Genomic DNA, 27,856 nt, shown 5'->3' with positions numbered 1-27,856 from the left:
ATGTAGGGATAATGGGTATGTATCTGTACTTGAATTAGAGGACGTGACTAGTGGTGTTCCACAAAGATCTGTGCTGATGCCTCAACTGTTAACTATATTTCTTCATCATCACCATCATAGGCAGTCCCCCGAAACGAGGATGACTTGCTTCCACACCAAAAAAGAATGAGTTCACAGGTGTTTCAATGAAGGACCCAATATTCCAGGTACCAAACTACATCCTGAAGGGTGGAAGGTGTGTGGATTTTTTTTTTATAAAAATGTGTGGTGACCGTTGCACACCACCACACGGGCTTGACAGAGCTTGGTCTTGGTCCAGGTCCAGTGGCAAGGATTAACCAAGACGACTGGAGACCAGCTCTGCTGTACGGACCTAGTGCGCACACATATCGCAGTGTGGGCTGGCCCGTGCTGCCCCCTGGGCCCCAATCACATCCCCCTACAATCTCTCACCGCTCCTTCGCCCTGCCCACGCTCCAATCACCTGGATCTTGGTGATGTCCTTCACTGCCATTGCTCTCCTGCTCCAGCTATGAGTATGGAGGGGTTCACTAGCCTATCGATATAGTTGTCAATGGATGGTTGTCTACACTGCAGGCTGCCATGGAGCATCAGCAGCACAGGTCCAAAGCTCAGTTACAGTATTGAGTGTGAATACTCAAGAGCGTTGCCAGAGAGGCCTTGGCCTCCAATATACAATAATCTCTCTTGTCTGTTGTCGACATGCTGGGCGAGTGGCTGGAATGAGCCTTGAGGAGGCTTTAGCTCACAGCCTTCTCTGTTACCCACTAGTCCAGTCTTCACAGTGCAGGGGTCCACTATCAGCTGTGGCTCAGTGATCGCACCTTTGAGTCAGAAGGCCGTGGGTTCAAGTCGCACCCCAGAGACTTGAGCACAACATCTAGGATGACACTCCAGTGCAGTGCTGAGTGCTGCACTGTCAAAAGTGCCGTCTTTCAGATGAGACGATAAACTGAGGGCATGTCTGCTTTCTTTCCTTACTTCCTTCCTGCTTTCCTTTTTTTCCTGGTTCCCTTACTTAATTACTTCCTTCCTTCCTTTTTTAAGACACTTCGTAAGGACACTGAATTATGCCTGAATGCCTTGGTAGTTATCCCTCACCCCATAATCCTGCTTAACCTGAAGATGACGTGTGCACTGCCACAGGAGGTTGACTAGCAATGTAAATGAATGCAATGTGCATGACAGAGTATCGTTATACCCCTGTCATTGTGAAACTGCACATCCTCTGACTCACCATGAGCATGGCCACAGGAGATCTGTTCAGTAATGGCCAATACTGACCAGCTCGGCTTTACTTTGACCCGTATCAAAACTAGAGTGCTATCAAAACTTAGAAAGAAGCCACTGTTTACTTGGGACCACCTAATGCCAGCATCCAGTTTCAGGGACATATAAAAGCATTTCATTTTCAGCGATGGCATTTGCTGCATTAATAGAATCATTCATTCAGTCATACAGCACAGAAGGAGGCCATTCGGCCCATCGTGCCTGTGCTGGCTCTCAAAGAGCTGTACAATTAGTCCCACTCCCCTGCCCTTTCTTCATAGCACTGTAAATTTCTACTTTGAATATTTATCCGATTCCCTTTTAAGAGTTATTATTGAATCTGCTGCCAGCACCCATTCCAGATCATCATAACTCGCTGCGTAAAAAAAATTCTCGTCTCTAATATAGTTCCATCTAGTAGACTACTGCTCCACCCAGTGGACTACTGTGGTAATGCAGCCATTGCTGTAAATGCAATAAAGACATCTGATGACAGGTTAATGGTAACAGAGCATTGAAGTCATGCTATCGGTATCTGGGACAACACATTGCCTTCAGATATGGACAACTTTGAGCAGAGTGTTTCTTCTGCATGAAAACTGGACATTTTGCAAAGGCATGTTGACTGAAGAGTAGTAATCCCCAGAGAGTACATAGCATGGAAGAAAAGCAACAGGATGAGGAGATACACGTCATCAGGAGCATGAATGTATCTAACAGCGATTCGAAAAGTATCGTCATCCAAATAGATGCTACAGGAACCAAGATACCCATGGAAATCGACACTTATGAATAATGTGGATAACAAAATAGAGAGCCACATATCCAAGTTTTCTGATGACACAAAGATTGGTAGTATAGTAAGTGGTCGGGAGCATAAAATTACAAAGGGACACAGATAGATTAAGTGAGTGAGCAAAATTGTGGTAGATGAATTTCAATGCAGGTAAGTGCGAGGTATTCTATTTTGGACCAAAAAAAGTACATGAACACATTTGTTAATGGTAAAAGCTTGAAAGGAATTGATTGGATGGAGAGAAACTTTTTCCACAGGTGGGAGAGTCTAGGACAAGGAGACTTAACCATAAAATCAGAGCCAGGCCATTCAGGAGAGAAGTTAGGAAACACTTCTTCACTCAAAGGATGGTAGAAGTGTGTACACTCCCACAAGAAGCAGATGCTAGCTCAATTATTAATTTTAATTCTGCGATAGGTAAGATTTTTGCTAGCCAAGGGTATTAAGGGATCTGGAGCTGCAAGTGATGCTTTATTCCCGAGCATCAACACCCACGAGGACAAGTCATTAAAAAGAGAAAGCAAGTTAAGTACATAATGCCACAACAAAGTTATCAATCTTTACTATACCAGTAATATCAGCCACTGCCCAATAACTATGAGGTTTTCCCACCAACAAAAAAACATTTTCACCTCACAGAAACAATATGGCTGCTAAAGGAGTTAAATAATTGAAGGTAACTGTACAGACAGACTACAAAACGTGTCCAGATTAGGGAGTGGGGATGGGGGAGGGAGAGAAAAGGAGAGAATCCATACAATGCATGTCAGATATTTTGCACCCAGCATTGTCCTCATTGTCTAACTGGTTTGCCCTAGTGAAGATGCAACATCTTAACCTCAGTAGCAAAGGATTGAGGCAATGCACACAACTGCTACAAAACACAGGAAACCATAGAAATAGGGACCTTTGTAGCACAGAAATAACCATCAACCCATTGTGACCATACTAGAGCAATCAAAAACAAACCCCACTGCCCGACTCATCCCATAGCACCATATCTTCTGCAGCTTCAAATATGTATCCAATTTTTCCTTAAAAGATGCACCTCTGTCTCAATTGCAAAGCATTCCAACAACCCTCTTGTGGAAAGAAATTTCTCCCAACATCTCTCCTCACTCTTGGTAGTAATGTTAAATTTTAAAAGGAAACAGTCTTTCCCTATTCACCATCAAAACCCTTAATGATTTTTAAAACCTCTTAAATCTCATTTTAGCCTTCTCTGGTGCAGTGGAAATAGCCCCAGTATTTTATTCTGCCTCAACTATAGTTTCTCATTCTGGCAAATCAATACTGTCTGCTTTCTATAGCTTCATGCCCCTTCAATGGGCCCAAATTTGCCCAGGAGTTGCTCCATTTTTTTTGGAGCAACTTGATTTTTCTGGAGTACTTAAAAATCCTCATTCTGCACATTTAATTTGCACCGGTGTGAGTTAGTTAGGATTTTTTTTTGTTTCATTTTTTTCCAAAAGGGGGCGTTAGCAGCCACCTCCCCCCCTTTTTGGCCATTTAAGCCAGTTTGGGTAGCTAATAGTTGCTCCAAACTAACTTAGGCCAGCGTATGTGGCCGCACAGAAAACCCTTGCGGCGAGCTAAGAAATCGGTGCAGGTAGCCAGAGGTGGGGGGTGGGGGGGGTAAGGAAAAGCACTAAACACCTTCACAACATTCAAGAAGCATAAAAACCATCAATAATAAATTAAAAAATAAATAATAAAAATAAAACTTAAGTCCTACCTTCATAGCTTGGCCCGGGAAGTCAGCGGGCCTGCCGGTGCAAGAGGCCACTCTATTGGGGAAAGGTGTGGGTGGGTGGTACACCCAGGAGGGAGAGCACGCGCAGGGAACTGGCCACACACAACACACAGCAGGCTGGGCTCGCAGAACACAGAGGCTGCAGGAGTCAACTCCGAGGGACTGGTGGACTTCTCTCTCCGAGGACTGCTGACTCTCCCTGCTCTCTTCTCCCCCACCCCCATCAAAACTCGCCTCACTAAAAAGCACAATCAATAAATAAAAAATAAAACTCAAGTCCTACCTTGGTGTGGGAGGCCACTCGGCCAGGGATAGGTGTGGGACTCTCTCCTTGCCGTGCAGCAGCCCGACGCGCGTCGTGACAGCACTCGGCCTGGGATAGGGGCGGGACATCGAGTCCCACGCTGCAGAGGAGCTACTGCGCATGCGTGAAACCTCCAGTGCACATGCGTTGAGCTGCCGTCACCCCTATTAACGCAGGGCCCTAGCTCTGCCTCCCACTGTAATTGCCACACCGCGCCAAGCACAAGGACAGACGACAGAGCGGGGAGAATACGGAGATAGCTTTTCGGCGCCATTTTGAGTGTGGAAAGTCGGCACACCTCACATAAGCGCACCGAAAAAAACCGGAGCGCCAAATTTGGGCGTTCACAACTACACAAAATTCTAAAAGCCTAACCAATGTTCTGCACAAATGTATTACTCCTTCACACATACTCTATGACCTCTATTTATAAAATTCCAAATGCTGTTGTCCTTTTTATGGCTTTAATTACCTGCATTTATATTTTCAAGGCGAAAGTTATTGGCCCCAAGTTTCCACATGATTTGCTCCTGATTTTTTAGGAGCAACTGGTGTAGAACGGAGTATCTTAGAAATCGGAATTCTCGTCATTTAGTTTGCTCCAGTTCTAGTCAGTTAGAACAGTTTCACTTTGGAACAGAATTTTTTTTCAAAAGGGGGCGTGTCCGGCCACTTACGCCTGTTTTCAAAGTTTCGTCAGTGAAAACTTACTCCAAACTAACTTAGAATGGAGTAAGTGAAGATTTTTGTACGCTCGAAAAAACCTTGTCGACACTTTAGAAAATCAGGCGTAGGTTACAAATCAGGCGTAGGGAATTTTGGGGTGGGGGGGGGGGGGGGGATTTAAAGGGAAGTTTACAAACATTAAACACTTCAGTTTTACAAATAAAGAGCCATCATCAATAATAAATGATAAATACATCAATAAATCAATCCAAAAAAATTAAGAAGAAATAATTATTTAAAAAAAAAAAATCAATTATTAAAACATTTTCTACTTACCGACTGCAGCACCGGGAGCCCTCCAACAGCATGCTGGGATGCCCCCCCCAGTGTGTCTCTCATTCTCTGACAGCAGGGGATAAAGGAGATTGGAGGGGGGGGCCGGGGAAGGAGATTGGAGGGGGGGGGGGGGGCCGGGGAAGGAGATTGAGGGGGGGGGGGGCCGGGGAAGGAGATTGGAGGGGGGGGGGCCGGGGAAGGAGAATGGAGGGGGGGGGGGCGGGGAAGGAGATTGGAGGGGGGCGGGGAAGGAGATTGGAGGGGGGCGGGGAAGGAGATTGGAGGGGGGGCGGGGAAGGAGATTGGAGGGGGGCGGGGAAGGAGATTGGAGGGGGGCGGGGAAGGAGATTGGAGGGGGGCGGGGAAGGAGATTGGAGGGGGGCGGGGAAGGAGATTGGAGGGGGGCGGGGAAGGAGATTGGAGGGGGGCGGGGGGGAAGAGGAGAAGGGGGAGGCAGGCTGAACGGGCCGGGCCCGAGACTTCGGGCAGGGCCCGTCCCAAGCACCAGATTTACAGGTAGGTGGCGTTGGGTCGGGTCGGGGGGAGCGCGGGTTGGGGGGTGGTGGAAGGGAGGTCGGTTCGGGTCGTGGGGAGGGAGGTCGGTTCGGGTCGTGGGGAGGGAGGTCAGGTCGGGGCGAGGGAGGTCAGGTCGGATCCAGTCCGGGGGCGGGGGCGCGGGGGGGGGGGGGGGGGGAGGGGAGCGGGAGTCGGGTCGGTGTCCGGTCCGGAGGCGGGAAGCGGGAGTCGAGTCGAGTCGAGTCGGGAGGAAGCAGGAGCTGGGTGTGGGAGGAGCCTTATGCACACAGCCCCAGTGAGGCCATTCGGCCAGGGCTAGGGGCTGCGTGCTTCAGCCCCTCCCACACAGCTTTGGGCGCCTGGAGCTACTGAACGTGCAGGGACAGGGACCTGCGCAGGGACCTGGCTCCGCCCCCTACAGCTCCTGCTGCGCTGCGCCGAGGGCCAGAGGACCTGCAGGGAGGTGGAGAATCTGGAGGGGTTTTTTAGGCGCACTTTGTGGCGCGAAAAACGGGCGTCCAGGTCGGGGCTGCGCCGTTTTAGGCGAGGCTCGAAACTTGGGCCCAATGAAACTAAAATACTCGAAATAAATGGATAATTAATTTAGAAACTCACACGTGCACTCCTATACGTATAGTTAGGATAGAGCAAGTATTATCTATTAAAAAAACTCTCAGGGCATTTGTGATTTCAGGTTTTCCAGCCAAATAGGCTTGCTCTGCTAAAGCTGGAGCTATTAATAAGCGACACTCATTCTGGCAATAGGAACAATATTTCCAGCTCCTGGATAAAAACAATCTTACAGAATGCTACAATGTTTTTTTTTAAAAAAGTAGTTGTACCATATTCAACTAAACTGCATTGAAAGTCTTTCTTCTGTGCAGAGCAATTCTCCGCTTTAAAGCTACTTTGAATGCAGAAGGGCAGACAATCCATGCCTAAATCCTGAAAAACCCTGCATAATTTGAGATTTCTACTCAAATATATTAACAGTTGAAATAAAGTAAAAACCTTTGAAGTACCAGATAATTTTTTGCCTTGTCTACTCGAGAGGTTACCTGTAAGAGCAACCTGTAATCCAGATACCAGGTTCTTAAAATTGCTTACCCTGTGATTTCCTCATCTCCTTTGTGGCTAAAGCACGACTCCCATGCTGAATGCTGCTTACATCCGTGGTCACATTGTTAACCCTCAGCTCTTGCCCCAGCGACTTCCGACCATAAGCATTTTCACCAAGTCCTCCATTGACATCGTATCTGCCTATAAAGAAAATCGAATTTTCTCAGATGACAAAACATAACTGCAGTAAGCTTCCTTTCTTAGTCATTTTTACTATTTAAAATAATTATGCCAAATTTTAAGATATACAATACAGTACTTCTAAAATAACTAACAATTAGCTGTTATAAATTAGCAGACTCCCAGTATGTTCAGGAACAGGAAACATACATTAGCGTAATTTAGAACAAGATATCCAAATCAACGCACTTATTGTTTGCACCTGCTATTGTGGACAAAATACCTTAACATTTACTTTCTAAAGAAAACTAAGGTGTTCTCTATCTAAAGTAGAGGATTTCACAATAAATGTACAAATTTCAGCTTGCAAGAAAAATCCTAGATATTTTATGTATTCCATTCAATTCATCAACTGCTAGTCAACTCACCATTTCTGGTCACCATAGCAAATATGACTTGGCATTTAGGAATGAAAACTGCGCTATTAAGGATACATGTGATGACAAGAGTCAGTGCCATCAGCTCAGTCTAACTATAATTGCAAAATGGAAAACTGCAGAGCAGTCTTCCACGAAATGAGATTTATTTTCACAGGTAGGAATTAACTAGCATAGCCTGAGAGATGGAGGTAAATCCTTACACTTCAAAGTACATCGATTCCAAATATCAAAATGCCATAAATATTCCAAAGATTAAGCAAACCAGAACAACAGATATTGCAGGAGGAAGTTAAACTGGAAAGAACTGTTTCTCTTTTCAAAAATAACCTGACATGGGGAAATGGATGTCAATGTGTCAGATATTGGTCTTTCACTTCTAGCACCTAGGTTCAAATCCACCCTATACTGATCTCTCTCTGCTGGCTGCAAGGTCCTATAAATGAGTTTAATCAGTCTGAACCCAGGCCCTGGTGAGCATGGGCCTACAACACAAATATGCTCCTAATTTGGCACTAGTTAGCAATGTCACTCACATAAGCCCAGGGATGGTTGGTGTGTAAAATGGGATACAAGTGCCACATGGGGAAAATAGGAGGTGATCTTTAGAGGATAGGGTTGAAGCATATTATTGGGGCAGTGTGGAGAAAGCATCTGGCTGTGCCATAACTGATCTCGAGCCCCTGATGCTGGCACCAGATATCTGAATAGTGTTCCTATCCCCAACACAGACAATCCTCATCTCAATGAGCACACAAAAAAGATTAAAGGAAATAAAATAAAAATAACCCAAGTACATAAAAAGTACTGGTGAGCAGTACTACCCATTTGAGACCAGTTTTTTGGGGGGTGGGGTGGGGGGTGAAATATCAGAACATACAAAAGGCAAGAAAGCGAAGGAATTGGGAGAGCAGGTGTGTTTTTCACCCAGGTTTGAATCCCATTTAAACTGTTGGGGTGAAAATCTTCCACTGCTTGTTAATTGAGTTTGTGTAGTCTTAATTAAGTTTTTAATAGGCATGCACCCACTTCACAAACCACCCCCCACCATTTAGCAGTAATTGTCATGCTGAGAGGCCACAAGATGTGTGCCGTCATACTGCCGCTACTGAAAGGGGGATGCCCTTCTGAGATGGTGGGCGGTTTGACACACTAGCAGTTGTAATCTGCACCTAGCTGCTTGCTATACCCGAGCTGGGAATGTTTGATATTCATGACACCGTGTGCCTCAAATGGTAGTGTGGGCTCTCCAGCACCCACACTTTGATGAACACCCCAAAAAAAGGAAAAATTAAAATGAATCCTTTAGCTGCTAAACAATCATGTGATTAAGAAATCTCTTCCCTGCTAACACCAATGTTTTAATCTTTCCTGTACGGGTGGTATAGTAGCTCCAGCAATCCAGTACTGTAAGAGTCTCTAATTTCTAGACGACTTCCCAGCTTCAAAAACAGGTCTCAGAGGAGACACTCAATTTTAAAAAAATGCTCCAAAAAATTCACCGGCGAAACAATTGGTCTTAAAAATGTTGATGCATTTCCGTGGGAGCGCAGCAGACCGACAGCTGCAGCAGTGCCGACTGGAGGAAAGCAATGTTGCAGGGAGCTGGTGGTGAGAGTCAGGCTACTGCATTCACACCAGAACAGTCAATGTCACAAAATCAATCAGTTCCCTATAGCAGCACCACTCCATCAACTCTGGCAATTTTATTCCAGAATAAAATCTCCCCAAGTTTGGTCACTTAATATGTGAGACAGTAATTTTAGTTTGTTGAAGGAAAACATTTAGTTCAAGGGAAATAGATTCTGTATTGGGATGCATTTGCAGGAGGGAAATATTCTGTGGCACTCTCATGTTCAGTCCCTGTTTCTGCAATGAATCCTTTTCATTAATAGCATGAATTTCACTCAGTGGTTCCGTACTAGAAGCCGGAGAGAAGACTGTTCATACAGAGTTGACAAGCCTAAGTATGTGAGTGCCCATGTCCCCTAACAGACTACAAAAACTAGCACTCTCCTCACCCAATACAGCAGTCTTGCCAACTGTTGTGATTTAATCGCGAGACACACGATTTTTCACGAAAGCTTACCCAACTCGCGACCGACCTCAGAAAACACAATTCTTTAAGCTAGGTGTTCAACTTAGTCATGATTGGCTGCTGGGGATACATGGGTTAGACAGGTGTCACAACCGGGGTGGGTGGGTGGGGGGCAGGGCACAGCCCATACTTATCCCTCCTTCACCAACAAAGTCTCTCAGATCTAGATGTGCATCACCCAAAAAGAACATTGTAATAAAAAAATAATCAGTGGGTTGCAGTTTGCAGAGGGCAGCTTGTGATGCACTTGCTGCCGGAGATTTGTCTGTGCTGGGTTTGCAGCAGGAAGAGGCTACTCACTTGTGATCACCTGACCTGGTCTGGCCAGGGGCAGCTGTACTGAGAGGAAGCGCCTGTGGGAACTTGACTTGCTGCACGATTAGCTTCACATTTCCTTGACACCCTTCCAGTAAGTCCTACATTACCATCCGTTTTTCTCTTTGTAGAAATGCATTTCCAGAGACAAGAGGCAACGAGATGTTTCAATCAGCTGCGCTTCTTGAAATGTATTTTAAAAATGTATTGGTTTGTCTGCAGCTGACTTGAAGTGCTTTATACTGACTTCCAGCTATAATCTCACTCTTCTCCAACTAAAGCCTGCAGACTGATTTTGTGCAATGTAGAGATTGCTGAAACCACACTTGTCTGCTTTTTTTACTTGCAAATGATCAAACATTCTCTGAGGGTTGTGGATCTGTGGAATTCGCTGCCTCAGAGAGCTGTGGAAGCTGGGACATTGAATAAATTTAAGACAGAAATAGACAGTTTCTTAAACGATAAGGGAATAAGGGGTTATGAAGAGGGAGCAGGGAAGTGGACACGAGTCCATGATCGGATCAGCCATGATCATATTAAATGGCGGAGCAGGCTCGAGGGGCCGTATGGCCTACTCCTGCTCCTATTTCTTACGTTCTTATGACCAAACATTTAAAAAGAAAGTTAAATAGTTGATGGGGTGTGAGGTGGGTCATGCCACATTTTTGTATATCATTGGGAGATCATTTTGAATTGCATGGTCAGACGACTTTTGGGGAAACAAACAATTGGTCAAGGATTTACTTGTCCCACTGCCGTGGCTCCAGTTTTTAGCTTCTAAACTGGGCACGAGATAAAAATGGTGTAAAAAAACTCTTCTCAACAGAGTAAAACAAGGTTACATTGTGGCACTGCTTCTCGTCTACCGTCCTCTCATTGAAGCCTTTTCAAAATGGGGGAGGAAGGAGAAAAAGTTGGATTCCTTAGAGTGGAAGAGTTAATTATTCCTGTCTCCCACAATTCAGTCCGAGAGTTCAAGAACAAGTTGAGTGCCGCGGGAAACTATATTAGTAAGTCCGGCATGTGTCGCATGGGCCGAAGTACGAGCCAGTGGCTTACTTTTAAATTCAACCCTTCATTCCCCTTGTGCAGACTCCCGGAGCTGCCCAAGGCCCTTTCTGTGGCAGCGGGTTGGAAGCCGGCTGGGTCGTGGGGTTGAAGAGTGGTCGGCACCCGCAGCGTTTCCTCATGGTGGTTGGGAGGAGGGTACCTGCTGCAATCAATGGGAAGTGCGTGGCACGTGGGCTGGGGTGGGGAAAGATAGAGACTTGCTGGGCTCTGGGCCTGCAGGAAGGCTGTAACCGGTTGAGAATTTAGGAAGGGGTCAATTGTAGCAGCGCTACACACTGCCACTCGAGTTCAGATCTGTTAACTCTGTTTAACAGAGAGAGTGGAGAGCACCAGTTCCAACTGTCACAGGACAGAGAGTGGAGAGCACCAGTTCGCACTGTCGCAGGACAGAGAGTGGAGAGCACCAGTTCCCACTGTCGCAGGACAGAGAGTGGAGAGCACCAGTTCCCACTGTCGCAGGACAGAGAGTGGAGAGCACCAGTTCCCACTGTCGCAGGACAGAGAGTGGAGAGCACCAGTTCCCACTGTCGCAGGACAGAGAGTGGAGAGCACCAGTTCCCACTGTCACAGGACAGAGAGTGGAGAGCACCAGTTCCCACTGTCGCAGGACAGAAAATGGAGAGCACCAGTTCCAACTGTCACAGGACGGGAGAGTGGAGAGCACCAGTTCAAACTGTCACAGGAGCATCCAGTCGTGCCCCGGTAACTGCTCCCAAAGGAATTGGAGTGTGGGAAATTGCACTCCGCTTCCATTGAGGGGTGGTAAGGCCAATTCTGCGGCGGGAGCAGGACTTCCACGCTGGGGGCTAAAATTCCCGGCCCCAGAAGGTTACCGCCCCCAAGATGGGAGCCTTTGGGGGAGGCAGAGGGAAGATGAGGGGAGACGGGGGCGGGGGATGGAGGGGAGAGTGGTGGAGGTGGGGGGCGGAGAAACCCAGAGCGGGGGACAGGAGGGGCCACATTGCAGCGAAGGTCTGGGGGGGGGGGGGGGGAGCGAGGGCGAAGTGTGTTGGAGGGGCGGGCCTGGGGGCTCTGTGCGGGGAGTGTTCAGAGTGGGGTGGACGGGTTGACTGTGCAGATGGCGGTTGGTGGATGTGGCGTGGTTGGCGGCGCGGGGGCGTGTCTTCGGGGTGGCCGTGATGGCCGGGGCTGGGGGCTCGACATCTGGGGGTCGGCATTTGGGAAGGATTCTGACGGGTCGGGGCGGGTTGGGGGGGGGGGGGGGAAGTGTTCCCGGTGTTGGGTGGGTCCGGAGCCGGGGGGTGGCACGCTCTTGGGATGGGGGGGTGGGCTGTTTGGGGCTGGGATTGGGAGAGATTTCTTCACTCGGAGTTGTTGGCCTGTGGGGTTCCCTGCCGCGGAGAGTTGTTGATGCCAGTTCATTGGGTGTTGGATGTGGTCTTTGCGGCTGGGGGAGGTCGGGAGGGGGGGGGGGTGTGGAGGGGGCGTGGTGGTGGGGGGGGAGGAATGTGCTGGGATGGGTGATCAGCCATGATCTTGTTGAATGGTGGTGCAGGCATGAAGGGCCGAATGGCCTACTCCTGCACCTATTTTCTATGTTTCTAACTCAGCATAGGCCAGGGATTGAATCCGGACACCTGCCTGCTCTTACATCAAGTAAAACAAAAATAATATATATGCTTAATTATATAAGTAATTGATATTAGTCATCATAACCTTTAAAAACTGAGGTGCGCGGCAGCGTGGTGATAATGGGTGGGATGTTTTAAAAGTTTTTTGTAAAGCATTTTCCAATTCAGTAATATCGTTTTTGTAAAGAGCTGTGAGTAGTTAGAGATTAAATAAAGCCACAAATGAGGTTTGTAAATGAACTGTCAATCTGCATTAGCTTATGTTTGAAAAAAACAACAGCTCAAGATTTCTTACCGAATCTCATGATTTTTAAGTTTGTCCCATGATTTATGAGATGGTGCAATTGAACACAGGAACATAAGAAATAGGAGCAGGAGTAGGCCATTTGGCCCCTCAAGCCTGCTCCGCCATTCAATAAGATCATGGCTGATCTGATCATGGACTCAGCTCCACTTCCCTGCCTGATCCCCATAATCCTTGACTCACTTATTGTTCAAAGAAAACGTTAGCATTACTGATGCAGCAATTCCAGTATCCATTCCCACCATGCTCTGCACACTGGTCATTTATGTTGCTCTCTCATTTCTGGCCGTTGAGAATACACATCACATGATTTCAGGAGGTAAAACAGGCGACTTATATCAGAGATTGCCTACCATCAATAAATATTAAAATAATCAAGCCACACCTAGTATAAACCCAAGCACTCCAAATATCCAGCCGGGGTTGAGCTAGTAAATAGAATTATACCCTTATTGTGAAAAAGCATGGTGGGTTTCATTTTTTTCTTGAAGGGAACCCAAGTTTGAACTAAAAGTTAAACATGATCACTAGACAAACACAATGGAATATTTACCTGATGTGCCTGTGAAATGATGCATTGTAAAGTATATTCTTACACCTATGCATCTCCCCACTAAATAGAATGAGTATTTTAAAGTAACTGGATTCAAAGAATTGTACAAACAGGATGGATTTAGATTTGTAAAAATATAAAACGTGCCACACCTAGCAATAGTTACTGGCATTATGAAGGTAGTCTGATTAAGAGAGATATTACAATTCCTACTAGGTATGCCCGCTTTTAACTCCCAATTGGCGGGGACAGTTAAAATTAGGGCAGTCACTAAGCCCCTCTGATCCTGCTGCCTTTCTGCCATGTCCCAATGTTACGAGCGAGACCACCTGCAGGAAGGCTGTGCCTAGATCTGCAATTTAAGTTGGAAGCCTGGGGAAGCAGCGATGGAGAGACAGAAATAAGCATTTGGAAATAAAGCTCACGAAAAGAATCTTTTACAAAAAGACCACACAGTTCAAGTTGCATTATTACTCAACCTCTACTTTGCTTGTTCCAGGGTTACAGATTGCAAAGACTCCGTACACAAAATAAAAATCTACTTTTGATATACATTAGCTCCAGCCATTACTGTACTGTATTGCCTTAAGAAAATAAATGAAATAACTTGCAGCTGAACTACTGCTGTAATACAACATTGTTTAAGTTACTGCAGTCCTTTCTAAGAGTGAGTGAGCTGCTGGATGCTTTTGTTCAAGTCCTTTCCCTATCTGGTCTGCTCCTGCACTCCCTCATTCATACTTTAGTCTAGCCCAATCTGCTGCAGTCTGGTACATTCCCAGTGCTCTTAGTTCAGCATTATATGTAATATTAACCTAGTCCCATACCTGACATAAGGAAGGCTCTTATGGCACACTGTCCAGTGCTCATTTTCTCCCTTTATAGCAGAATCCCTGCTTTCAATCCCACTTTTACTCTTTCTGACCTCCTTTCTACAGGGAAAAAAAAAGAGGGGCGGCAGAATTTATAAGCCCCAAGCAATTTCTTCAAACAGTTATGACTGTAAGGATAATTAGATGTTAAAGATACAAACAAATGCCCCATTACACAGCACACTTGGGACCAGTACCATGCAGAGATTCATCATGCTAGTTTAGTACGGCATCTGTGGTCACTCAGGCTAGCACTTGCAATCTGTGTATCACTATGTGGTGCTCTTATGTCACGATTTCTTTGTACCTGCTTAATTTAAGCTGTGGTTGGGATCATGCTTATATTGTTTCTAGTTATTCATCTCCATACTTAGTTACCATTGATTTTGGAAAAGCACACACAACTACAGCAATGGTGTTAAGTTTCACTTGAGAAAGCAAGCATGGCCAATGGGATAGAAGATGTCTATTTGTTAAATAGACACAGCCACTTCTGCATATTAGATATAACCATGAAGTTTGAAATGATTATGCTTAAGAGCAGTATTCAGTATACTGCATCTCCAAATCTATACTAAGCAGTTAGGAATGTTAGTGCTCAAGCAAAGTAACATTGAAACTTAAATCTGCCTATGCATACAATGACACTCTCGTCACTCCCTCCACACTGGGAGGGCAGATTGCTATATACATCTCCACTGCTCAGAGAAGCTATCTACATGAAGCTAGCACTGTATCAGTTAGCTGTGAAAAATCAGAGTATTAGTATCATTAAGGGTCCTTAGTTCATTGGTGTAAGCGGACAATACCTATGCTTCAACCCAAGTAGCTAACATTGCAAACTTCCTTCCTTACACTGGTACAGTTCTGAGAAAATGTGCTCAAAAGACAGCTGATTAAATATTAGAAGTAATTGAAGTATTGGATCAAAAATACTCACAAAATTCTGGAAATTTATTCTTACCTCCTCCTTTCTTGCCCCCCCCCCCCCCCGCCCCGGCCCTAATCCATAGAAGGATGTGGCAAGATATTCATCTGATTATACACAAGCAGATAATTATTTCTTGTTTCAATATTTACTTTTTTTTTCCACAAACGAACCTAATCTTGGTTTATATGTTCAATATTGTCTTTAACCCAAGGTCACACAACTGAGCATAGTTCATAGAAAAATAAACGGGCATTTATTCCCCAACAGTAGATATTAGAGCAGCGACAGTGGAGCAGCAAACTTGGTACTTGCTAACATCGTGCCAGTTCTGCAGGATTTTTCAAGGCCAGCCTCATTCATTATTCAGTGAACTCCCGGTCCAGATTAGCCAACCCAAGAGCTTGCCATCAGCAGCTTCCACTCGGAAAGGCTGAAACTGCCATTTAAAAAGGGCTGTTACATCGATGCTGTACAGAGAAAGAATCATGACGGGCCAAAGATGCAAAGTATCTCTACATTCAGTTGGAATTTTACGGGTGGTGAATTGATTAAGAAGTGCAGCAAGTGTGTGTTCCTGGCCCAGGGCACCCTCCTACTGAAAGGATGTGCAGTCCGCTTGGTAGGAGGTGGCTACCAGAGAGAACACAGTTACACAGGATGTGATCGCAGATGAGGAACAAAAGTCAACAGCTAGCCACCATATCGAGTAGATGATCAAAGTATTCAGGCCATGAACAATTTCTCACCCAGTTACATCATTATTGAGACTGCATGCTACAGAACAGTTCTGTCCAAGCTTTACATGCATACCCTACTGCAGCAGGGTCCACTACTACTGCCACTTCAAACTGCAATGGTTGGTGTATGACAAATTGGAAAGCTGACCTCACAAAGTAAGCATACAACGCATCTAGCCTTCATGATCATTTACTATTCATACACAAACTGGGATACAGGGTGGCAACTTGGCCGTGACTCTTCTATGTGCTCGTCAAACTTCTGCCTTCTCAGCTCTATTTTTCAGTTTGCAGCACAAAGTGACATATCTCTGGGGGGGGGGGGGGGGGGCGCGCAGACAGACATGGAGCTAGAGTCCTCAGTCAGTATGAACAGTTCAACATAGTGGTGCCCGAGAAAGGTAGCGAGAATGATCCATGGTGAAGCTGCAGGCATCAGGGTTCGTATTCTGCTGTCATTTTTCCTCCTCTTGCAAGCAAGCATATACCCACAGCGAACTATAACTAACTTTAGTTATGTAACTATTCTAACAGGTCACCTGTTTCTACAGATGTACCCAACGAAACCTCAATGACACCCATGAGCCCAGCATCTCAAAACACTCAGTTACTTGCTCCATTCAATCCAATGACAGTGGAAGAATCTACTAGCTGCATCTGTCCCGTTGTACAGAACTGGAGTGAATGGCAACTCCAGATCCATCTGCAGCACAGCCTGTGGGTTATGAGGGTCACAAGCCCAGTCGGAGTATCTCTAATTAATACTCAAGACTGCTGTTGGGTACCCTGGGTTCCAGTCTATAAGCAGCTACGCTGTCCTATTTGGATGAAGTGAGCCAGTATGCAGGTTTGTTGCCCTCATTGCTACTCGGAGCTCTTCTCCCAAGCAAATCAGTGCACACGGGGAGGGCTAACCAGGCAAGGGAATACACAATAAATGGTAGGACACAGAGAAGTGTAGAGGAACAAACAGACCTTGGAGTGCATGTCCACAGATCCCTGAAGGTTTCAGGCCAGGTTGATAAGATGGTTATGAAGGCATATGGAATACTTGCCTGTATTAGTCGAGGCATAGACTACAAGAGCAGGGAGTTTATGCTTGATCTGTATAAAACACTTGTTAGGCTGCAGCTAGAGTACTGCATGCTGTTCTGGTCACCACATTACAGGAAAGATGTGACTGCACTAGAGAAGGTACAGAGGAGATTTACGAGGATGTGGCCTGGACTGGAAAATTTTAGCTATAAAAGGAAATATTGGATATTCTGGCTTTTTTTTCCCTTTGGAACAAAGGAGACGGAGGGGAGACCTAATTGAGGTATATAAAATTATGAGGGGCCTAGATAGAGTGGATAGGAAGGACCTATTTCCCTTAGCAAAGACGTCAATAACCAGGGGGCATAGCTTTAAAGTTATTGGTCAAAGGTTTAGAGGGGATTTGAGGAGAAATGTTTTCACCCAGAGGGTGATGGGGGTCTGGAACTCACTGCCTGAAAGGGTGGTAGGGGCAGAAACCCTCATAGCATTTAAAAAGGCACCTGAATTGCCATAAGCTACAAGGTTACGGACCAAGAGATGGAAAGTGGGATTAGGCTGGATAGCTCTGTCGGCCGGCACGGACACAATGGGCCAAATGGCCTCCTTCTGTGCTGAGGGAGTGCCTTTCATGGAAATGTTACACACATGGTGTTCTCTCCCAAACGTCAGAGGCTGAAAGCCAACAGAACCAGGCATCACCCCATGAGTCAACGTAGTGGAGCCAATTTAGGAACCAGCACAAGGCAGAGGGCAACCTCAATGCAAAGAGGCTGTTCCGGACATCAAACAGCCACCTCACTTACTCCCATCACTGAGGTTAAGTTTCAAAACACACAACATAGCAAGAGCAAACACCAGCAACTTGCATCTGTATAGCACCTTTAATATAGAAAAAGTTCCAAACTGCTTCACAAAAATATAATTCAGGCTAAAACAATACTTGGACAAAGGCAGTGATATTAGGTGGGGTGAATGAATGTTTGGCCAAAGAGGTGAGTTTTAAAGGAGAGGCTTCAAGGTGGAGTGACATACCCACCAGCAGCTGTGTAGTCTCCTGAGAGTCAAAACAGATTTTTTTTTAAACCCAGAGGTGAATTCGGGGGAAACTAATTCTGGTAATCTCCTCTCCAACCCCTGAAAGCAATGAAAAACAAGTTCCCGGAGGCAACAGCAGCCCATCGCACCCAAGTGTCTTATGAGCATCTTTACCTCTTCATTCCAAAAAGTTTCAATTTTCAAAAAAAAATGCATCACAATTTCTACAAAACGATAATGGAATACTTACTGGATGATGGTTGACATTCCACAATGCAAATGTGACAAGTCAATACATGCTTCTTCAAAGTCTGTACATTAAACAGCAATCTGCAGCTAATAGCGCAGGCTGAGGATTCTCCCGGTTGCAAAATATCGCAGCAATTTTCTGCCTAAACCAAGTTTCAAGACCAATAAAACTGAGTAGGATGGATTTCCTAGCATACTGGATCTCTGGAGTTTTTTCCTCTCAACAACTTACATTTATACAGCACATTTAACGTAGCAAAACATCCAAAGTCACTCAACAAGAGAGATATCACTATAAACATTTTTGACCCAGAATCACAGGAGATATCAGGACAGGTAACCATAAGCTTGGTCTAAGAGGTAGGTTTTAAGGAGCATCTTAAAGGATGAGAGAGGTGTAGCAAGACAGAGGTTTAGGGAGGGAATTCCAGGGCTTGGAGCCAAGGCAGTTGGAAGCAAGGGCTGTAGTGGAGTGATTAAAATCAGGGATGCACAAGAGGCCAGAATTTGAGGAGTGCAGAGATCTCGAAGGCTGGTAGGGCTGGAGGAGGTTACAGAGATAGGGAGGGGTGAGGCCATGGAGGGATTTGAAAACAAGGATGAGGATTTTAAAACTAAGGCGTTGTCAGACAGTGTAGGTCAGCAAGCTCAGGGATGATGGGTGAACCGAGACTTGGAATGCGTCAAGATAGCTAGTCAATCCTCAGTAACCCCAAACAAGGACCTTCCCCACACACTGCCCATGAAAGAGAAAGAACTTGCATTTATATAGCGCATTTCACCACCTCAGGACATCCCAAAACACTTCACAGACAATTTTAAGTACTTTTGAAGTGTACACATTGTTGTAATGTAGGAAAACATAGCAGCCAATTTGCACACAAAAGAGAATACTCCATCTCATCCTAGAGTTTACTCCCAAGTAACACACTTGCCATTCAAGCCTTCATTCACTCCACCATGGGCAACAAGAGGAAGAGAACTCTCATTTAAGATGAAGCTCGAGGTGATTAAAGCTTCAGAGGTGTTACCCACAAAAGGTGCCAGATTGTCGTAAAAACCAAACTAATGTCCATTTGAGAAGGAAATCTGCCACCCTTACCCAGTCTGGCCTTCATGTCACACATGTCCCACACCAATGCGTTTGGCACTTAACATCCCTCTGAAGTGACCTAGAAAGCCACTCAGTTGGTCCACTGCTTTCTCAGGAAAACTAAGGATTTGCAATAAATGCCAGCCTTTCCAGCACCGGCCATATCCCAAGAATGAATTTTTAAAAAAATGTACACTTGGGACTATAAATCTTTCATAAATTGTACATTGTCAAGATTATAGTCACATTGTTAAAAATGTAAATGTCAAATTATGGTAAAGTTTTGATTTTGTAACTGGGGACGGGGGGAAGGGAGAGAATTATGTTACCGCCCACTGTTTTGACTGGATTTTCTGACTAGCATTCAGATTTTCAATAAACCCTATTCTCATTATAAGGATGTGGACTTTGAGTAGCTAATTTTTCAGCAAGACACTGTCCCAGCATGAGATTTTTTTCTAACAAACGATCGTAACATGCAAAATGCTCAAGAAGCAGGAAGCAACAGAGGAGCAATTAAAAAAATGCAGGGTTTAAATATTCAGAAGCCTAATGAGACTCATCATGAGTAATCTATTTATTCATTGTGGAAGTAAATATAGGTTTAGTTACTAGAAGATTCTTGATGTATTTAGAGTAAAACACTCAATCCTGATATACACTAGAAGGAAATATTGAAAATCAAACTCATTGATAATGCAATGGAGGAACGTGGAGTTGAAAATAGTTAAAGCTTTAAGCTATTCTTACCCCCTTCTTCATTTTGAAATCCAGTGAGGATTCGAATATCATCGTGTCTATGCCGAGACACACTGGCGGAACTGGTAGAATGCAATCCGTAAGAGGCAGAAACGCCCCGATCCCTGGCCAAAGGATACTTTAAATTGTCTTGATCGGCTGTTGCACTGTCAATCCTAAAAAGTGAAACATCATACAGTAAAGTAAAATTATGAATATATTGGGAAAGGTAGTGTAGTGGTTATGATACTGGACTTGCAACCTACAGGCACTGAGTTCAAATCCCATCATGGTAAGTTCTGAGCCTGAATTCCATAAACCTGGTCATTTCTGGGCTAGCAACAGAAAATACCCAAGATTGCTGTAAAAACTCAACTGGTCCATCAACATCCTTCAGGGAAGAGAACCTGCCAACCCTACTGTCTGGCCTGCATGTGACTGCAGTCCTTCACTGTGTTTTTGACTCAATATTATTATTAAGACAATTCTATTAAATAGAGAGGATGACTGTTCTGCTCACTCTACTGCCCCCGTGATATGCATTGTGTCCCATTAAAAAAACGCAAACTCTGAGATTTGATCACTTCTGCTTTGTAACTAGTGTCAAAAAGTCCTTGAAAACCCAATCTCCCTTGTAACTGCAATTCTTTATTAGTGATGCAATTTTTATAAAGTTCTTGGATACAACCCACAATTATAATCTTTTTAAAAAAGAAATAGGTAGTCATAGAAAAAGGACAAAATGCCTCTACAGAAAGCGACTTAGTTGTTAAATCAATTTGAAAAGCAGTCATATAAATACAATTAGAGACAGACAGGCATGCATATGGCCCTTCTCATTGACCTTTTCCCAGGTTTGTACTGCCCACATAAGCAGTGGTAGAGTCAACACTTAGGATTGCACACATTTTTCCCATCATACTTTGGGTGCAGCCCATTGAAGAGCAACTAATCACAACTGAGTAGATAGAGAACCTATCAGTGTTGAGATCACAAGTGGGATCAAAAGCTACCAGTCAAAAATTAGCAACCAAGCAGCTGCCCAATAGCAAGGAACAGAAGCGAAAGCAATGAACTTTTTCCAGTAACAATGGCCCGGATTTTCCGGGGACCTATGACCGTGTACACCATCGTACGCAGTCGTTAAGTGTCCCGCAAGTTCCAGGTTTCCATGCGTGCGATGCACATGTGCGAAAACGGGGAACTTGCGATCTGTCAAGTTTGACAGATTGTATGAATCCTCAGGAAATGGAAATTCGCCAGTGCATTTGCCCAACTGCTGCCCAGCGAATGCTCACGACTTGTGCCAGTACTTTCTTTTACTAGCGCACAAGTTTAAATAAATATAATTTTAAAAAAATAATTTAACCATTCAAAAACCTTTAAAATTTGTTTATTTTTGGCCCCTTGAAAATTGTTTGTTATTTTTTTAAAAACATTATCCGATTTAAATGTTTAATTAAATTGTATTTTAATTAATTATGACCACATGATGATTTATTTTTATATCAGTGTTGTGAAAGTGTGCGTTTTTTTTTAGGGGGTTCTGTACGTAAATGGAATTCCCATAAGCATAATAGGAATCCCCCTTTGCAATTTGGTGGGTTGGTCTACGTGATTCCAGGGACACTTGCGAACTGCATGCGCCCCTGGGATATGTGGGCCTTTACGCAGACGTACACCTGCAGACCCAGGAGCACAAGTCTTTGAAGGTATGGAGGCACCAGGTAGGTGCGGAGTTTACTTGCAGTTCGGAGGCATTCACCCACTGGAAGCCTCTGACCGCAATTTCCAGCCCATTGTGGAAATCCTTTCAAACTGCCATCTTGTTTTTTCATTAAGCTGAACTTGGTATTGGAAATAAAGTTAGCCAAAAAAATTTGTACAGTAGTATTGTTTATTTAAAATGTTCTAATAATGGTTATTGCCAAAGCTTCTAAGAAGTGTAGGACTTGAGTTCATGAAGTTTCCCATAATTATCATTCTGTCAACCACATGAAGAAATTAATCAGGGTAGCACATTACAACTCCCAGAATTGCAAATGCGCCTATACGGCCCAGAGTTATATGGCAATCAACAGAAAGTCCGGCCATTTCACCATGTGTGCCAAGACTTGCTGTTTGTGTGCCCCAATCCCTCAGAACAAACTCCAGGCGATCCATTACAGGAAGCTGGAATTTGTGATGACAATAAAAACATCAAGATAATATAAAGTAAGAAAAGGCATGATGAATGGAGGAGGAGAAGATGGGGGAAGACAGATGGGGGAGGAAGGGGAGCCCCCAGTGCATCCACCAGTGATTTCCGTTTCAGCAGGGACAGCAAGGAAAACAATCTCAACAGCAGGTTGAGGGGGGAAAAATATCTTTTGCAGATGGTGTAGCCGCGATCGAATACACGTGCCTCAACCCACTCAAATATTCTAGGCTTTGCCCTTGATTAAAGTATTGGTCATTTAGCTGCTCTTCCACCTCTCCTGCCAATAAGACCTTCCCTCAAGACCTATGCAAGAGGCATTGGTGGAGTAAGGTAAGAGGCACACAAGAGAATTATTGGGTCCTCTTGCTGAATCAATCTTTGTGGTGTCTCAAGACGTCCTCCTCTTCACCCCGTTGAGAGTTTGTCGGTCATGGACTTCTACTCAGAGAATTTAGCAGCCCACCAACTCCTCCCAATCCTTTGGTGAGTGGGTTTCCAGGCTTCCTGCTGTTTTCTCCCCATCGTCCCCCCCCTCCCTCCAATCTGAATTGTTTATTATCCGATTGCCTCTAAAGCCCTGCTTCCATAACCTAGACTGCCTTCCTTAGTGCCTATGTTCTGCTACAACCCCTATGAAGCAAGTTTTACCTCAAAACACATTTTAGCATAACTCACATCAGTCTTTTCTGTGGACAATTGACTAAGGAATCGTGAAACTTAACCGCCACCAGGTGAAGAGTGCTTGCAGTAACATGGTAATTTGAATATGCGGCATACAGCAGCAGATGATGCTTCCACATGTAACGTTAGGAGATTTAAACAAAAACACAACACCTACTTGTATAATGCTGTGGTCCACCTTGTGTATTTAATATATAATGAGGGATATAGCTCATTAAAATATTACATCTGCTCAAACTTCTTGTTGTCCCCTTTTGTCATAACTTTGTGACAACCTTTTCTTATTATAATCTCCTGTGTCGACATTCATAATGTGTTTTACCTATGTAAATGTGTCATGCTGTAATTATACTCTCTGGCGGCTTGGTGGCTTTGTTCCCAGTCTGTAAACATCCTCACAGAGCTTCTCTGAAAAATGGCAGTCTCCAGTCACCATGTTTTTCCTCCAGGTAAGTTTTGTTGTCAAGCCTTGGGCTTCATTTCGTTTTCTCAGTTTAATTTGCATTTCACTCTATCATTTTATAGTCTTTTAACCTAAAGCCTATTCCTTTCCCTTGGAATTCAAAAGTTGTTTTTTTCCATGTTTCTCTTTTTCAACTGTCTATCCCTGTTCTTTGCTTTCTTTTGTACCATCAGTATCTCTGAAAACAGATGCATCAAAATGCCGACCAGACAAAAGTTAACATTCAATGAAGGATTGCTTATAATACGAATCAATATGAATTTCAATGCCCAATTCTTGTACCCCACAGTAAAGTCCACTGCCAACTGTATCTTCAGGTGTGCTGGATCGGCCGATATCATCATCTCTCCCTGCCCGCAACCAACCAACCAGATACCAGGAAAAGAAAAGTGCGGCAAAGCGGTGAATACCAAATAGATAGTGCGAATTTCCATTGAATGGATCGCTCACAGAAGATGTGGACATTTAATTTGTACTTATGCCCACAGGTACAAAGAAATCCTTCTCCTCATTAAAGAATCTTCACCGTTCACTGCACCCTCCCTCCACAAACAGTGCAGTATCCTACAAACTACTCATCACCCCCACTTCACACATTTTAGCCATTCTCTGCTGCATCCAACCCCATAAGTAGCAAACCCACAATCGCCCAGTCCCAAGAGTACCATGGGCCAATCACCTCCCTCAGGGAACTATTTCCTCACAGCATCATGCGCATCAGCTATTCCACCCGCGCCACCGTTCCCCTCCCCGCCCCCACCACACTCCAAGCATCATCTCCATCCCCAACTGAGCACGTCAATCACACAGGTCTAAAGCAGCAGGCTCATCACCCAGAACCACAAAGCTATATGTTCAACATCCGGCCCCCACCAATCAACTTCCCTGTGCACGTTATCCCCTTCAATTCACTAAATTCAACTTCATTGTGATGAAGGCCCACTCCACAAAATAGCTTGCATCCACCTTGATCCCATTGAGAAAATGATCTTGTGTGTGGACACGCATGTGGGAAGGTAAAAAGAGAGATACCTATATAATTAAAAAAGCGACACGTAAATTCAAAATATCCACGTGAAATGATAACCGCCTAATTTCATAGCGCAGTGAAATATCTTCTCACTCCATGACACATTAATTTACATATGTAATTGTGCATGAGGGGAACATTTATGCGGCTACAGTTGGTAATTATTCTGCAATCCAAAAACACATCTGACAAGCCACTCCAAATATTGTAACTTCATCCTTGCAACGCCATATCCTCAGTCCTGCCACTATATCTAATGCCTTGCGTACTTCCTGTAACTATCATGCTATAGCACATCTGCTGGCTCATCTTGAGCAACACCACGGGAGATCTGCTAACATTATAAAAACAATATTTCGTGCACACATTTTCTGTCCGGTACAAAAGTATGAAGAAACAGAAGCAGTCATTTGACATAGCAACCAGAATATCTGTAACCTCTGAATGACTTCAACAATGAGAGAAAATGAAACTAGCATTCTCAACTGCAGCTTAAGTAAACTGGGTGTAGACAAAGTCTAAAATTAATTGGACATTATGACATTCAATGGACACAGCTTGGTCCTAGTCACAGAATACATTCTGCATTCCATGGTGTTTATAAAACTTAGTATATGCAAAGCCACAGGAAATTCGCTAGTATAAAAAACAACTTTAGTGGCAGTATCTGCCATATTTCTAAATGCCATTTCACTGTAATTTCTTATGGGTTAGAAGTGAAACTTTACAAGCACCAGGTAATGTGCAAACTTTCCTCACCAGCAATTAATCTCTGATTACAGCAATGAGACATTGTGGCATGAAAGGAATTAATCATAATTTATCTTGTGAGCAAAGTTACACATGGAGCATTGCGTGTAAAATGATTATAAAGTGAAATATAATTCAATTTACCACGAGAAATGCTACAGGGATCCACTATTCACTAAGGACAGCAGGTTTCCTTCCCTAAAGGAAATTAATGAACCAGTCTGGATGTTTTTTTCCCATATGACAATCAGACAGCTTCATGGCAACATTTACTGATACCAGCTTTGTTTTTAAACTCGAATTCAAATTCTCAAACTGTCATGGTGGGATGTGAATTCTCATTCTCTAGGATTACTAGTCCAGTAATAACCTCTAACCTACATCCTTTGCTTCCAAATACCTCCTCTACCACCCACCCCCACCCCTTACATTGAACAGTTTGCTCAATGGAAGTGGATTACCAGAACATATACAAAGCTTATGAAAAATATTTGAATTAATGGTGGTGAGTTCTGCAACATCCTAATTCACCAAAATCATAACCTTCAAGGCATTAACCCAAGATAAATATAGACCTTAAAATCAGTTTTTAAACCAATCAACCTCTGATTACGGCAATGAGATGTTGTGGCATTAAAGGAATTTCTCAATTGTTTTGTACTGATTCACCACGAAAACATTGATGTCGTTGCAAATTTGAGGGGAAAAAATCCTGAAATTTCCCATTGTTTTCTTACCAAAACTCAGAATTGGAAATCAGCAAGCACACTGCGTTCTATAGGCGTCATTCTGAGGTCATTAATGTGATGTGCATCTCTGGACCCCATTTTTGACATGAATAGAAACCAAGGTTGCACAATTTGTTTTTTCTGTAAAGGAACTGTTCGGAGGACTATATTAAATCTTTTTTCCTGGATATGAATGAGGCAAGCACAGCAGGGCACTGACAGTGACCCAACTGATGGTCCCCTGAACACTGAAGTCAATCAAAGGTCATCTCAGGTCACACTCAGCATTGTTTACTAAAGCAAAATTTCAACTGCTCCCCTGTGCATAATCAACAATATTTAACATAGCACCATATTGGGAGGTTAGTGGATGAGCCACAACAAACATGGGTTCTTTAATTATACTTTTAGTTTAAAAAAAACACACATCTAGGGCTTAAGTGATAGTCTGATGGTGGACCCCATAAAAGTGGTGTCCACAAATTGTCCAAGTAACTGTAGTTGTCATTTAGTTTGATTTGACCGGTTTTAAGTCCCTTTCTTGTTTTAAGTTTTAGTAATGTTCAAAATAAAAGTTCTTTTTAACGGGGCTTTTGACCTTCAATTTTTTCTCACTGATTTGTTTTAATACCAAGAGCCTGAAAAACACCTGGGTTTTCAAACTGGCAATTAAAAACTTAGAGGTTTAAAGGTAGAGTAGTTAAGATACTACCAGATTTCAGCAATATTATTTGTTCAAAGCCATTTTTAAAAACAAACTATTCTCCAAATACATCATGTCATATCTATTTTTACAGTCATTCAATCTTCAGGGTCTTATGTTCACTGAGACACGTGACTGGTTACTGCCTTTACAGATCACTAACAGACAGTCAGTAATCTCCACTAGGGTGATCAAGTCATTCTAATCACTGCTATTTTAGAACTATTTTTTTAGTTACTTAAAGGAATGCATAAAAACATCAAAGTCTTGTTTGGGTTTAATGTCTCATTAATAAAATGTTTGCATCCTCAATGTTCAGCTTTCTGTTTTCAAAACTAGTACAGATCTAACAATTGCCATGGTGATGGATACATTCTAGAAGCATACATTCTAGACGATATCCAGTCAGAGTATTCTGAGACAATGTTAAAAGAAATAATTCCTGGGCAACTTTGAATTTCTTTGAGATTGAGTGGTGTTTTATTTTTGCTTCCTGACACTGGACACAATCAATTTGTAACTACCTAGCCTTTGTGAGCGACATCTTTGATGGAGATCTATCAGAATACCAGGAAAACCTGTTCTAAACAATTGTCCACGTATAACCTTAGCATTCTGAAATAAAATACATTTTTAACATTGCATTCAAGTTTTGACAAATATTAGGACTTCACTACAAAACAATCACCCTAATTTCAACTCCCGACTTAAATGTGATTTCTTGGAAGAGGCCTAAACAATGATGCATTCTATACTATAATTTGAAACTCAACACCAGGCACACAATAGTGACACCACGGGCCCAAGTTTCCACAAGAAAAAAAACTGGCACCCCTCCGAGCTGGGCGCCCGTTTTTCGCGCCTGAAAAAATCCTCGATATTCTCCACCTATTTGCAGGTCCTCTGGCCCTCGGCGCAGCCAGCACGAGCTGAAAACAGTGCCAGGACCTCTGCACATGCGGCGTACAGTGGGCATGCAAGTGCAGTAGCTCCAGAACTGTGTGGGAGGGGCCCGAAGCACGCAGCCCGTAGCCCTGGCTGAATGGCCTCACTGGGGCTGCGTGAATAAGGCTCCTTCCACGGCCAGCTCCTGCTCTCCCCCCCACCCCCCGACCAGACCCGACACCCCGCACCCCCCCCCCGCCGACCAGACCGACACCCGCTCCCCCCCCCGCCCGGACAAGACACCCGCTTCCCCCCCCCCCCCCACCCAACTGACCCGACCCGCGCTCCTGTTCCCGCTCCCCCCTCCCCCCGACTGGACCCAACCCGACCAGCGCTCGGACTGGCCTCCCTCTCCCTCTCCCCCCCTCTCCCCCCTCCCCCTCCTCCCCCCTC

General features: G+C 44.3%; 1 protein-coding gene across 4 annotated transcripts in view; it reads right to left on the bottom strand.

Moving 5' to 3' along the window:
* Positions 1–27,856, bottom strand: part of smg1 (SMG1 nonsense mediated mRNA decay associated PI3K related kinase) — a 153,376-nt gene that overhangs the window by 111,854 nt on the left and 13,666 nt on the right. For 2 of the 4 annotated variants that reach the window (XM_070900928.1, XM_070900929.1), the window contains exons 2-3: positions 19,976–20,139; positions 6,769–6,921 (exon numbers count right to left, since the gene is read on the bottom strand). In XM_070900928.1, the coding sequence (XP_070757029.1) occupies positions 6,769–6,921; positions 19,976–20,139 (317 nt within the window). Of the gene's footprint in view, positions 1–6,768; positions 6,922–14,097; positions 14,203–19,975; positions 20,140–27,856 lie in introns of those variants that run through there. The other 2 variants (XM_070900930.1, XM_070900931.1) reach the window with 2 other exon arrangements.

This window comes from Pristiophorus japonicus, chromosome 15, assembly GCF_044704955.1.
Source record: "Pristiophorus japonicus isolate sPriJap1 chromosome 15, sPriJap1.hap1, whole genome shotgun sequence".
In the NCBI taxonomy this organism is placed as follows: domain Eukaryota; kingdom Metazoa; phylum Chordata; class Chondrichthyes; family Pristiophoridae; genus Pristiophorus; species Pristiophorus japonicus.
This window is presented reverse-complemented; position numbering and strand designations above follow the sequence as displayed.